Raw genomic sequence first — 15,508 nt, forward strand, 5'->3', positions numbered from 1 at the left:
AAATGGTCATCACACAACCACATCTGAGATGCTTCAGGTATACTTGCCGACATCCTGGCTGCCCCATCCGGGAGGGAGCAGCCAGTCTGGCTTAGCAGGGGGACGGCGCCAACATAGAGGCGCGCGGCCGGGCACATTACTCTGCATTTAGGGGCAGAGAAGGGGGTGGCTAGGTGATCGTGTCATTTTGGTCCACCCTCGCTACACAATGCCGAAATTTCCAGCATTGTGAAGCAGGGGGCGGGGTCATGATTATACGATTCAGCTAGAATCGCGTCATCAGGCCCCCCCTCTGTGGGTGTCTGTGGCTGCATTGCGGGGAGGACTAGAGGGGTCGGGAGGCTTGCCTACTTTTCCAGGGGCCTGGGAGCGGCACCCGATTTTCAGGAGGCTCCTGGCCAAATCGGGAGAGTAGGTATGTTTGAAACTTATACATATCACTCTGCAACCAAGTAGGCATTCTTACATTAGTCCTATGAGCAGTATAAAGGCCTGGCACCAGCAAGGGGGAAGTGGACAAAAATCTTTTAAAACATTTTTGTTAGCACAATAACTAATCGACAGACATTCAACAATCTGTGTCAAGTAGTGGTGCAAAGTACATGTCAGCATTGGAGGTTAGAGTTAGGTTACAGGGGGGAAATTAGGCACTAACGGGAGGGATAGGGGGACAATACTCACAGGAACCCCGCTCCTCAGATGTTTGCACCAGAACTTCTCCTTACATGAGCGCCAGGATCTGAAAGACAGCACCGGAAATGGCACTGCCGCCGGGAGCAGGAAAGACACCACTAGACTACCAGGACGGTTCGTCAATAGTCTATCATGTCTACATGTCATATGTGTAGACATGCTGAATGTCGACATGATCACTATTGACAGGAATGGGTATGTATGCCGGCTGCCAGGATGCCTCCTGTCAAAATACCGACAGCGACATCCCAATGTCCAGTATCCCGACAGGGGTCGGGCAAGTACACTAACTCTTTCCCCTTCTCCCCCTAACCCTCCCTTCTTGTAGCCTAACCCTCCCCACCCCGCACCCTAACCTTCCCCGTTAGTGCCTAAACCTAATTCTCCCCCCTTCGTGCCTAAATCTAACTCTCTCCCCTTAGTACCTAACCCTAACCCCACCCCCAGTGGTGCCTAACCCTAAACTCCCCACCCCCCCAAAACCTAACCCTAACCCCGAAATGCTGCCTAAACCTAACACCCCCCCCCCTGCGGCTAACAGCTAAGACACCCAGGCTTACCTCATTCGAGATGGCGTCTGTCTGGATCTTGGCGTCGGTATTCGGAAGGGAACAAAGGAATCGTAAGACATTCCTCTTCCCACTCCGATAGCTCTCTTCATTGGAAGGAGCCTGATAATACCATCATAGAATAGCGTTGGTTATAGGAGACTTTTAGGAGCTTGTGTTTCCCATGCAGGACTAAGGCGACAGCAGTTTTCAGCAGTGCATGGGTGTGAAACAGGAGCTATCTGCATTATATGCTGTGTTAAAACTCCCCTGGCACCAAGATGTGAGTTATTCATGTAATAACATTTCCACATAAATATCGGGGTGAAAAGGTTTAGTAGATAGACACCTTAATTTACTTTGAAAGTAGGTGAGTTGAGAAGTTATCTTGAGATAAAACAATGGGCTTGATTCGAGCCAGGGTCGTATGTTTGTGTAGTTTGTATGTTCTCATTATATTTCTGTCGTTTTCTACAGCGCCAGAAGCATACTGGTAGGGCAATTGGCTGCTGACAAAAACATAGGCCCTCATTCAGAGGCGGTCGCAAGAAGTGAGCGCTCGCTCTGAATGAGGGCGGGCGCTTGTCTAATCAAGTGCGGCCTCCTGGTCGCTAGCTAAGCTGTGGGTTAACACCCACAGCTTTAGCGACCGACCAGGTTGATGGTCACGATGGTCAAGACCATCGCGACCGTCGGGTTTGCGATGAGACCCTAAGGTTGGGTCTCGGCAACCGCAAGCCCCAGGGAGCTTCCTGCTCTGATCAAGCAGGAAGCTCCCCACTGACATCACTGCTGATGTCAGTGCGGCCGCCCACAAAACGGCAGGAACGCCTCCGTTTGTGAAACCACCCCCCTGCCACGCCTACAGAATGGGTCGAGCCGTTGATCACCATCTTCAGCCGCCCCTTTTGTAGTGAACTCCGGATCGAGAGAATTTCTCTCTCGCTCCGGGGCTTGCGCACACGCAGTGCGGCCGCTGCACGTGAGCAGGGCCTAAACATCGACCCGGTTGCGAGCACTCAGTGCTGGCGACTGGGTCTGAATGAGGTCCCTAGTTTTCTGTATGTATGTATGTATTTCGGTGCTATGGAAATGACGGATCTCTTTCTCATCGTGAGCCCGATAACAACGATTCCCTATCGCCGCTTCTCGCAAAGACAGAAAATCTTTTTTTGTGCCCCATTTATCGATAAAAATGAACCAGGGCAGCTGAGCAATATTCATTTCCCCGGCAACGCAGGCAGCAACAGTGACTTACTACTCCTCCAGCCAGTTCCTGCTCCCTTAAATTGGTAAAAAGTAGGAAAATAATAATACTGCCGCTGTCCTTGTTATATATGCTGTAACTAGCTTCCCCGTACCGTGTATGCACAAGCCATTGTAGGAGAGATCCAGCGCTGTCTGCTGGAGCCGGTGATTGTCATCGTCAACTGTGGGGCTCGATAAATAGGAAGAAGCCAAATCTCTGGCAAAAGTAGATGAAGCTCTGGGGCCCTTGTGATATTGATAATTAGTCCCCTTAGAATGAATGCTTCAATGCGGCAGAGACTGATGTGAATGATCATTATTACCTATTTACAGTATATTGTTCCACAAAGTGTCTGCAGCGCTGTACAGAGATTAAACATAGAATAACAGTGATATAACCAAAGGCAGGAGGAATGGAGTATACAGTGTAGAGCGACTCACTGTAGCTTGAAAAGCAAGTTGCAAATTGCGGTTATGTTTGTTTTTAATTGTTCGGCAGAATCAGATGTCACATCCTAATGCCGGGTACACACTAGACGATACATCGGCCCAATCCCGCGGATCGGGCTGACATATTGGGCACATCATCTAGTGTTCTGCCCACTATGGGTGCCCCCGCTGCCTGACATCAGGCCGTTCTGGCATCTTTGCCAGAACGACCCTGCTGCCGATGCCGGCAAGGTCAATGGTGGCAGTGAACGACATGTTGGGCGGGCGGTCACTGGTTGCAGTGTGTACCAACCGCCCGATATATCGTTCATCTGCACCATCAGCAGGGTGTGTGGGGCACACGGGCCCCTGGGTCCAGGAGGGGCCCGCACCGCACACCCTGCACCCATATTATACTTACCTCTCTGAAATCGCCCAAATCGGCGCCGGTGTCTGCACTGTAAAAAAAAATGACTGAAAAATGGCCGCCGCGCCCATTTTACTGTCGTTTGCGCATGAACATCACATGGAAAATGGCCCCCACGGCCATTTTCCCAGTGACCTTCGCATGCGCTTTAAACTCTGGGCACACTCTGGTGCCCGGCATCTATAAGACCGCTCAGTGCGCTGCCGGACGGAGAGGAGGGGGCCTGTGACGAAGACTGCACACGGGCCCCCTCCTCTTTAGAAACGCCCCTGACCATCAGTCGTCGCCACGGTCGGCTACAGTATCGTCGTCGGGTGTTCGGCTACTGTGTACCTGGCTTTACAAGTAGCAGGATGCCATTGAGTCAGAGGATTCCCACCACAGACTATCCCCGGCGACTCATGACACCGTATACTGAAATCTTTTATCAAAATTACTTCATTGTAAGCGCATTTTTCATGCATTTTTTCCATCGACCTCCGGTTTTTCTTTCTGGTAGAAATTACTGCATGCCCCCGCATCCCCAGCCTCATGCCTGTAATGGTGTTGGGGATCCTGTCAGGAGTAAGCCTGCTGTTAAATTCATTTTATACGCTGGGCCCAAGGAAAGGAACGAGCCTTCAGCTGGGAATCAAATTTCAGTAAAACCATGTAATGTTCTGTCCATTTGTCACCTGGACAGGCTGAGCTTTCTCTACATGGGATCTGCGCTCTTAAAAGCAACTTTGAAGATATTTTATAAGCACTTCTGGGTAGGAATTCCTTATGCCATAGTGTGCTTTCCTGTTACGACTCCCTGCCGTGCAATGTCTGTTTTGTGAGGCTCTGTGTATACATACCATCGTATTACTGGAGCAAGTAGTCGCAGTGTTAAAATAATACTGCCCTCAGCCCCTCCACTGCTTTTATATGGGGCGAGCACACCGCAGTCCTGATGGGAGTGCACCTAGGCAGGAGGTATTATTGCTGCCATGGAAAGTGGAGTTTATTAATCATTGTTGAGATTTGGTGAATAGCTGCGTAGCCTCCCTGCCAGCTATGTCTGAACCATACGAGAGACATGTACAGTATGTGTTACAGATCCCAGCACTCCCCACTTCCCTTGACGTGCATAAAAAGATGGCCGCCAGCTCAAGTTAATCTTTAGGCATTCCAAAATGGGAGAGTCCTCCACTTGGCACAAAACCTATAGGAGGACCTCTAGGGAACCATCCGTGAAGTTGTGACACGATAAAAACAAATTTGGTTCCCCCAAACGATTTAGTTTGTGAGAACCAATATTTTATTTATTCCTTCATTTACTCATAGTAGCCTCTCATTGCCCGTACATTATGTTCCCAGATGCCAAATATGTCTTTGCTTTTTTGGTTTGATAAAGAACCCGCAACGTTTTTCAACATCCTAGTGAAACTCCATCTACAAGTTTTCTTTACCATTTTTAGAAAACTGTTTCAACCATGTATGCGCTCTCTAGGAGGGCTTTGTTGGTTAGGGATGCTGTTTAGTATTGGTATATGGCCTCTATTAAAAAATATATATATAGTTTTCTGACTGACAGGACAACTTAGGTGTCAATGTATTTTTTTTTTACATAGATTTGTGTTCTGAGAATTTATTTTTTGAGATCATGCAGCAAACAGTTTTGTTGCTTGTGTACAGAAGCCAGTCACCTCATGAACATTTGTCCTGACACCACAAATTACACTGGACACGTAAGCGCCACCTGAAAATTGATACGTATAAAGCTGTTAGAAAGAAAAAAAAGACTAACGGCTCACAAATAAACTTTTGATTTCCTAACAAACTCCTTACGTGGTGATTATTCTTATTAATATTACACGGTTTTTCGTTTGGTTTCTAGGAAGTGTCTTTACAAACAGTAATGAGCAAGGAGAAAAATACATCTCGCCCAAACTGTGTGTCTACTGACATTAAAGCGGGGTTGACTTAAATTAGAAAACACGCTTTTGATTACAAGTATACTCTTAGTCTATCGCAGGCATCATAATCTGACTTATTCAAGCTGATCCCTAAACCAAACTCATCTATCCCTTCACCTACACAGTCTGACAAGAGATTGAAGGCTCCTGTTTTTTTCCCCCCTGTGTACGGCTGGTTTTCATTAAGAAGTCTCCACACTGGATGCATACCGTGGCGTTTGTAACTGCAGAGAGGGGCCTAATTACCTCATTAAGAGTAGATCTGTTTTCCCAAGGGTCCTGACCTGGAGCTCAGTGGAGGAGTCACTTAGGCGGCCAGGATCTGATTGAGCCTCTGAAGCTTTTGCCTGTTGCACAAGCCTTGCACACTGCAGACCCCTCATCCAGCCAGTCCCCCCCCCCTTCATAAATGTGCACACCACACAAAGATGTATATTACAGCAATCCGTTATAGAATTCTCTACCTGTGTATAATTTACATTAACGTGTCATTACGTTTTTCTGTTATAAAAACAAAAAAACTAAATCTGTGACGGCTACTATCCGTGCTTTTAGTATTATCGTAATATATGACATACATGTACCACTAATTTCCGAAACACTCATATTTAATTCTACAGACCTTAATGCCTCATTCTGACATTTTCATACAGCCCTGTTCAAATGGATGAACTAGTGTGACACTATGGCACCAAAACCACTTGGCCAATCAGAATGTATTCAACTTTACAGCGCAGCTGAATATTATCTATATTTTCTTTTAAACTGTGCATTAGATTATAGCCTTTCTGAAAAAAGGATTCTCATTCCTGTTGTCTCATGTCTGAGTAACTGCTAAAGTCATCTTATTGTTCTAATGCCCTGTATGCATGACTTGCTCTATACAGCGCTGCATACTATGTTGGCATTTTATAAATAAATAATAATGACAGTCTATGGATAATTGCCTGGGCTGCACAGGAACACGTTAGACTTCGCCCCAACGCATTTATGCGCCGAAGTCTGATTGCTTACGTATAATTGCTTAGCATGCCAAGCCTTTAGAAAAAGAGAGCGTTCCATTTAAGCGACAAAGGTTGATTCCCAGGGAGCGAGTGGCCTAATCCAAAAACTGTGTATGTATATATATATATATGTATATATATATATTTGTTTTCATATCTCCTTTCGGTGTTGTTTTCCTCTTGTAAGGCCATTTAATTCAGTGTCGGAATTTGCGGATCCACCCCAGGATCCCACAGTAACCCCTTAGCTCTCAGAATACCCCTCTTCATGTGGACACTTGTTGATAGAAGCACTTAACCTCATGTTTTGAACCACTACAGACAGATCTTGAAGAGCTGAAAGAAAAACACGCTGACCATCTAATTTTCCCTTTTTCTTTCTCTCTACTAGGGGGAGAAAAAAAAAAAGGGAAGGGGGGTCAAGGGTCAGCACGGAGAGAAGGAGGGGGCGTGTGGAAAGATTTATCCAAGAACTAGAGAGAAAAGAAAAAAGGGAAGGAAAAAAAAAAAAAAAAAGGTTCTGTTTTCTTCTAGACGTCAGCAAAAGGCGTTTTTTGGTCACTTGGCTGAAAGTGCATGTGAGTGAGAGTTGGTCCCTGCCCTAGAGGGGGAGAGGAGACAGGGAGAGTTAAGGGGAGAAGAGTGGGAAGGAAACAAGATAGGAGACAGTAAAAGAAAGTCTGAGAGTGGGGGGAAGAAAAAGTCAGTTTAGAGAGAGAACACAGATTATCCACAGCTAGCAATAGAGAAAGAAGAACAAGATCCACAAAAAGGACAAGGTGGGGGGGAAAAATCACTGGAAGGGTAATTAGAGGATCTAGAAGGTTTTTGAAGAAGCTTCTATAGAACAGGAGGAATAGTCTTAATAAGTGAGTATAAGTCATAATTTCAGGAGGGGGAAAGGAAAAACAGAAGGTGACGGGAGCAGGGCAAGGGGCATGGACAGGGATCTTGGCCTGGATAAGTCAGGACCCCCTAACACTATGCGGATTTTGGAAACTCCAGAACTTCCCCACAGCAGGAAGAACTTCAGTGTCAGCCACCTCTTGGACCTGGAGGAGGCAGCGGCTGCAGGGATGCACAGCTCCCGAGATCTGCGGCCACCCAACGAGGAAGAGGACAAGGATCCTATGACAGGGGGCAGCAGCGATAGCGAAGTGACAGTACAGGAAGGTAAGTCTCCCCCATGCCGGCGTTGGGGACATCTGGGCTGCACCCATGAGATGCTTCACAAATATGGGGAGGGGTCAGCACTCTTCAAAGGGGGTGTGTGTGAATCTGATGTCTGGATAATTGTTCAAATTAAGAAATATTTTTCTGCCTCATTGCTGCGGAGATAAGCAGAGCTGGCAAACGTTAGTTTAGGATGAGGCATGATCTGGGGGCCGGGAACGAGATGCAAGCTCATGGGACCACACTCCTGAGAAAACATAAAAAGGTTTTCTGCTGTAGGAATGCACATGTTGTCCGTCCATGCTGCCGGCACATTTCTTCTGTCAGAAGATGTCCGTGCCTCATTCATTCCAGGGGCATGGAGGTGACCAGACAGATAAAGCTGGCACCACTGCCTCAGATGCACCTCATCGGAGAGGATACTGCTAAGCGGAAATAGGGGCAATGACTAAACTGCTCTTATGTCGTGAGATCTTTGCTGACAAACGACAATACTACTGTCCCTGCAGCACAAAGCTGTAGAGTTTATACAGTCCAGAAGGGTAAATTGTATTTTATGGAGCTGTTTGTATCTCTTAGTAGCTACAGTAGCATATGACACATTACATAAGAGTTGAAGCCGGGGGACGTGTTGAAATCTCTTATATATATATGGCAATCTTTGCATATTTTAGCTGAAAGAGAGAATGCTCTTAAACTTGATATATTTTGGCAATAAATCTCTACCAGAGTAAGCAGCCCTTGAGAATGGCTGCAGCTATATCCTTGTCAGCCTGTGGTACTATAGGCCATGAAGAATACCATTCACTTATCTGCCTGTTACAAATGAAGTCACATTTCATTCCCATAATCACTGTATATGCAGTAAAGTAGTGTTCTCCAACGTTAATCAAAGCTATAACCAATTTGCCTTCTCCGTAATAGTCATTCTACAAATATCACAACACTACGATGCGTTTGGAGTTTTTTTTTTTTTTAATTACATATTATTTATTTACATTTTTTTTAACAAGTAGGTTTTGATTCCTTAAAGCGGCTGAAATCTGATCATCCATTAATTCTGTTAGCTAAATGGACATTGTCCCAAAAGTCACACATGATCCCTGCGCCCTTAATTAGCTGTTTTATGTAGCCTGAGGATAAACTGTAATGAGAACGGGTGAGAACACCCAACGCCGTACCCAGCAAACAAAGATGGCCCAAGTTTAGGGTGTTTTATAGTCTAAAATGCCATATTATATAAGAGAGAATTCTGTCATTAGAGCAAAACATTAGTTCTGAAATAAATACTTTGTATGTTACCTGATGCAAACCTGGCAGGATAAACTTTCTTACTATAGTACATAAATAAATGGCATATAGGATTGGGGGAAATGTTTAGACAAATGTAAAAATAAAGCTGCAATTTGCATTGATGATATGAAAAAAATTGAGCATTGCGCGGAGAATACAGACTTTCATATAGACTGTACAAAAACTTGTATTTCAATCATTAAAAATTTTGTTTCTGTATATATATATATTTTTTTTCTTTGAATCTGTCAAATCTTATCTTATGCAATCTTAACGCCCCTTTCCCGGCACTCAAAGCCCCTGGGGGGCAATTTTCAATTCTATTAATTAATGTCCCCGATACATGAAGGCGTTTCATGTGTGTATATTAAGTTATATTTGATTATATAATTTGAAATTCACATTCTAATTAATCCCATAACTTGGTTAAAAAAAGAGAATTAAAAAAAAAGAGAAACTGTATTAGCTATTCAAGAAATGTAAAATACACATTCGGTGATAAAAGAAAAGAGTATATAGCTTGTAAAGTATCAGATACTTCTTGAGATGATAAAGCACTATTAATATTAAATGCAACAAGTCACAATAATGATTTTAAACGTGCTGGATTAAAGACTAGCAATCCCTGCGATCTTTGAAGACACTAAGGCCCCTTCTTTTGGTAAATTGGATGATACAGTACACAATGGTTTTTTTTTATTAATATAAGAGGATATACTCATCACAGTTTGCAGGACTGAACCTACATGCAATAAAGTGACAGTGTACTACTTTTGCAGTACAATAGAGAGGAGATATTGTGAATTTGGAAATGTATAACGGGAATTTTGCTCAGTCTTACGAATAAGATGTGAAAAGTCATTTTGCTACAGACTTGGCGCTAACAACTTGGCCTCATTTTGAGAAAGGCTTGCGCTTTGCGTGCTTTATGAATTACACGTATACGTGCCCGTTTTTCTGGTGCCACAAGGAACAGGTCACCGGACATAACTGAAAAAAAACAAAGGTGCATAAGTAGAAGGATAAACTATAATCAGCGTTAACCAGTTGAAGTTCCAAAAACTAGAATGGGGGAAAAAACAAAATCAAATATTTGCTGTTGCTTGCATGTCACACACATAGACATGTCCGTCACTATGGTCACTACGGGGAACACTTGTACTATTTACTAATGTACGCCAGGGGAAGCATTATACGTAATTAAGTTTATTTTAGGTGCTTTAAATTATGCCTTAATCCCGGGCATCTTGGACAATAGATCTTCTGTCTAATTCTTTTGCTAATTCTACACATCTGCCACTTTAAATGTAATGATTGATGTTAGAAGGGGTGCACCGCTGCGTACTGGCCAATCACATGTGCGCGAGGTGAGTATGAATGTGTTTTATTAATTACTATAAAGCTGCGAGACCCTCCTTTAGGAACCAGTTGACTGAAGTAAGCTCTTGTCTACAGGACTGCACTGACATCACAAAAGTCTGCAGCCAATCAATGACATTCAACTGCTCAAAGTCTACCCATATTTATTCCGAAGTATCTGAGATACCCTAAAATTGTATAGGTGGCGGAAAAGAGGGATCATTAACCCAAGCAGTTCTAGCTGTTTAGCAAAGCGGGTAGGTAAATATGGAAACACACAGTCTATTGGCACACGTGTTGTGTGACCTCAATGTGTTTCCATGGCAGTGTTTCCCTTTTTCTAATTACCAGTCATTAACAGTTAGAAAGTGGCAACATGAAAACATTTAAGGAGCTGTCATTAAAAATGTTTTTGTCACCGAGACTGCTGTGGCGGCTTTTCCCGCTGGATCTGGCCGGTGGGCTGCTGAATTTCCATTTAGATGTGAACCCAAATCACACCAAACTGATTGTATATAACATGTAACAACAACAATATGGGAGTCAGTCACTAGTTCAGTCTTCCATTTCAAATTTAATGATTTAGATTTTTTTTGTCTTTGTGGGGTTTGGGGGGGCTTTAGACTGCACACCCCATTTCTAAGCATAAAAAGAGGTGCTACCATGCTAAGACTTGTAGTACCACACAAAAAAAGAAGATGCAGGTGCACACTCTAAGCACTAAGAATACTGAAAATCAGATCAATTATAATAAACTCATCAATTTAACATAGACTACAAATGAGGTTCTTAACACACGTTAGGCCATCTTTTCCATCATTAGTTTTTGTTGAAAAAAAAAAAAGTTACCTTAGAATCTTGTTAGAGGGTTGCCATCGTCAAACCTGTATAACCTAAATTGTTGGGATATTTTTTTGTGAAAAAAAAAAAGAAAAATGTTTGCACATAGACTTCATTTTCACTTTGTTGTTATGTGAATATGATGTACCTAGCAAAATCATTTATTACTAATACTATTCCTTATATATAGCCTAGGCAGCCTGAGCCTGGAGCAAGAGATTTCATAAAGTGAGATTAGCTGCTGTGCAAGACTCTTGTAGAGGCACCATTGGCCGCACGCACAGAAAGAAATATTAAAGCTGCATACACACACAACGATTTAGTAAATGAACGATTTTAGTAAACGATTTTCGTTAATTTTTTCAAGGGAAAAATGAACGAAAATCGTTTACTAAAATAGTTCATTTACTAAATGTAATGAACGATTTTTTTTTGAACTACAAACGATTTTTGCATATTCCCTTACTGAAAATCGTTGAGTTGGTCAGTCTGACTGAACTACAAACCTGAACGCGCATGAACGATAATCGTTCATCGTTTTAACTCAGAAAGTGAACGATTTTTTCAACAATTGAACGATATCGTTATCGATAATCGTTCAAATAATCGTTGTGTGTGTTTGCACCTTTAGGGTCTGATTGTGAGTTGGGAGCAAACCTTAAAAAGTAAGTAACTTTGCACCTGGACAAACCATGCTGCAATACAAGGGGGGCAAATACATTTATTAATTTTGGATGCAGGGTAAATACTGTCTGCTTCTGCATGTAGCCCACAGATACTGGACAGCTTTGTTATTACACTGCAATTTAGATGTGATTTTGGACATGCCACTCCCACACCTAAATCCCTCTGCACATCTTAAATCTGCCCCACCTGCTGTAGAACACGGTATTGCCAAGTTGCAAAGTTACTTTTTGTTATGTGGACTTAGGGGCTGATCGCTCAGAATCAGACCCTAAAGCTCCGTACACACGGAGCGATCAGACAACGATCCGATATCGTTGTCTGATTGTCCTGCATGTGCTGGATGTTCAATATCGAACATCCAGCACATGCACCAACCCCCAAGCAACTATAACGACCCGCGATCGACAATAGTAACCAGGCTAACCTGGTCGATATCGACCATCCGTGCATCGACCGTCGTTTGGGGGTTGGAAGGGCCCAAAAACAGGACGATATGATCGATAACGTTATCGTTCATATCGTCCTGTTTAATCGTACCGTGTGCACGCACCTTAAGTCCACATATTATTTTTGGAACATCAATAACATGAATGTGCCTAATGCAGGACACCTCCCATTCATCTACAGAATTGCATTGTACAGACGATGGCTGACTTATTTGTTTTCATGGGTAGAGCTAGTGGCTATAATGCACAGGCCGCAGTGAATCTGTACCTTTATAGGGCCTGGACTACAGTTAGGAACAAACCAAACAAGGAGCAATATACATCCCTTGGTAGAACCATGTTATACTGCTGGTGGGACAGATTAAAATATGCAGAGAGATTTAAGGGAAAATTTGCTGAAGGTTGATTTTAATCGATTTCGATCAATTTTAATTTGATCTAAATCGATGTGTTTTAGGGGCTAAATCACACATTTACTAACAGACAATTTTTATACTGATTTTTAAATGTCAGCCCCTGAAACACAACATCGATTTAGATCAATATGAATTGAATTGAAAAGTCGATTAAATTATAATCAATCTTTGTAAAATGTACCCCTAGAGTTGGAAAGTGTGTAACCAAGCTAATTCTAAATTTCAGTGTAAAAACCAAGCTGACAACTATTTGTTTGCTAGATGCTAAAGCAGTGGTATTTTCCCTGCATGCAAATAAAATAAATAAATGCATTTGCACCCCTTATATTGCAATATGGTTTGTTCCAGGAGCTTACTGTTTCTTGTTGGCTCCTATTTTAGTTGCTCCGTCCTAACTCTGAATGAGGCCCCTAGTGTCCAAATCATCATGATAAAATTGTATAATGCTTCTTTTTAAAAAAAAAAAATAAATAAGCCTTTACCCTCTAAAACGCTTGTAGCATTAAAATATAGTTATTTTCCTGCATAAAGACCTTTTCAATAAAACAAAATAATGATGTAAACAGTTTAGGGGAGACCGTATATTCTTAGTGAATACCTGACACTTTTCCCTTAATCTGCAGCATTGATACAGAGAGCTGACATTTTGTTTGACGGCAGACCTCAACCGAGGTAGCTCATTAATTGCATAGCGGCGTATAAACAGGAAAATAGTCGATATAATTGATGTCCCTGTTTATAAAACACATCACAAGCCCTGTTATCATAAAAGAGATTAGGTTTCCACTATTTCCCTGTTTATACAACACGTTACAAGTAACCAGTGACCTGCAGGTCTGCAGCCAGGCACATCAAAGAGGCAGGGGGCTGGAGAAATGACACGTTACTTAGGGCTAATTAAGCCTAACTTTTTGTGTTCCTGGCCATGGGTTCCGTTTCATAGATAGGTTTTATAATGCCAAAGAACAAACACTGCAGGGCTACAAATGGCTCAGGGCCTGCGATTTGTAACTGTCTTTTGCACTTAGTTTATTTTTTGCTTTTCTGCTTTGGACTTTATTTTCCCTGGCTGCTGTTAATGTTGTTTTTGCATCTCCACCCTGCTGAACACAGGCCCATGGCTCCTGCAGAGGGGATGAGAGATAAAGGAAGGCACAGAGCCGATAAGGAGGGTTCTAGGGACACTACAGCAAAACCGGCCAGGCCTCCTGTTCTATTACCATAGGTAGGGGAGTTATTATCTGGAATGTTTGGACCAAGGCTTTCCAGATAAGGGGGCTGTCCGCAATTTGCCTAAAATGTACTAAATTGCATTTAACAATGACCACTGTCATCCCCCCATTCTGTCACATACCTTCCCCTTCTCATGAAACTGTTTAGCAGCGCTCCTCATAGTAACTATAGGATAAGACACTGTGAGCTCAATCCTGTTAGATGCAAGGGGGGCGAGTTTCCGTTGCAATGGCGTGGAGTGGAAGCTCCGACAATGGCACCGCAACCCGCCTCGGAACTCGTAGATTTTTGTAGGCAACCCCATCCACGAGTCCGGCGGTACCGTAAGTGCAGCATATAGTGCCGCAAGCCGATTTGTGGCAAATGGGATCGAACTCTTGAGGTGCATACACACACAACGATTTTTTGAACGATTACCGATAACGATATCGTTCAATCGTTGAAAAAATTGTTCACTTTCTGAGTTAAAACGATGAACAATTATCGTTCATGCGCGTTCACATTTGCAGTTTGTAGTTCAGTCAGACTGACCAACTCAACGATTTTCAGTAAGGGAATATGCAAATATCGTTTGTAGTTAAAAAAAAATCGTTTATTAAATTTAGTAAATGAACGATTTTAGTAAACGAATTTCGTTCATTTTTCCCTTGAAAATATGAACGAATATCATTTACTAAAATCGTTGTGTATGCATTTTTGGTGCTCAGGTCTGTGTATATGACAAAATAAACAATATTTATTGTTTTTCCCTTTCATATTATTGAACTATCTAGATCAGTGGTTCCCAAACTGTGCGCCGCAGCACCCTGGGGTGCCTTGGGACACTTGCAGGCGTGCCCCAGGTTGGTGGTCTAGCACAAACAAAAAAAATCTTTATTGTCAATGTAATGTAAAGATGTAAAGAAACAGAAACGCAAAACTGTCCCCCATCACATAACTGAACTTAAGAATGACAGGTAGCACAATTTACTTCACTTTACTACATTTTATTCTGAAGTTCTCAATAACAGACTTTTGGCTTAGGGGTGCAGAGAAAACAATACTGATGCACTAGGGCACCGTGATTCCAAAAAGTTTGGGAACCTCTGATCTAGATAATGAGTTTCTCGGTAAGAGATCACACATCTGTACATTCAGATGCATTATACAATTATGTATAGGGAAAAGAGACTACTTAAACAGACTTGTTTTTGTAAAGGTTCACTGACATTTTACCAGTGTCAAGTGAAGATGATCTCATTGCCGGGAAGGTGCCCTATTCAGAAGGTTTAACCATACAGAATGTTTTTGTTTTCCCTTACTTGATGCTTTTTTTGTTTTAGTTTGGCTGAACGCTAGCATTATGTATTTGTTTCCCAGCAAACTTGTTATTTTTTGTGCATTGTACACATCTGGTTGCTGACTACAGCTCTCCATCCATACTCATAACATTAAGAGTAATTGAATGAATCTCTCCGTTGCAATTTGAAAGCTGCTCCTCCTTTCAATGAGAGTACTCCCATTTCAGCAGTGAAAGAACAGCAAGATAGTCTGTAATTTATTTTTCCGTGTGCAGTTTGGTGTCTTTTCACAAAAAAATTGACGTGTGCTTGCCTTCATCATGACACATGCCAGATCCATAGGGGAGGAGTGCTAAATTGAAAGATGAAATGCGGAGGATATGGTGAAAACAGCAACCCCCCACCCCCTTACCGACACACACACACACACACACACAAAAATGCTAGAGAATTAGAGTACATAGGGTAACTAGAGGGATGATTAAACCAATT

At 42.7% G+C, this 15,508-nt stretch overlaps 1 protein-coding gene across 2 annotated transcripts in view; it reads left to right on the forward strand.

Annotated features, from left to right (window-relative positions):
- Positions 1 to 6,866: 6,866 nt before the first annotated feature.
- PRRX2 (paired related homeobox 2) overlaps positions 6,867 to 15,508 on the forward strand; it is a 48,885-nt gene continuing 40,243 nt past the window's right edge. For both annotated transcript variants that reach the window (XM_088453470.1, XM_088453471.1), the window contains exon 1: positions 6,867 to 7,462. In XM_088453470.1, coding sequence (XP_088309596.1) covers positions 7,228 to 7,462 — 235 coding nt within the window. In that variant the 5' untranslated portion in view covers positions 6,867 to 7,227. The remainder of the gene's footprint in view (positions 7,463 to 15,508) is intronic.

This window comes from Taudactylus pleione, unplaced genomic scaffold, assembly GCF_031769625.1.
Source record: "Taudactylus pleione unplaced genomic scaffold, aTauple2 ptg000579l, whole genome shotgun sequence".
Classification (NCBI taxonomy): domain Eukaryota; kingdom Metazoa; phylum Chordata; class Amphibia; order Anura; family Myobatrachidae; genus Taudactylus; species Taudactylus pleione.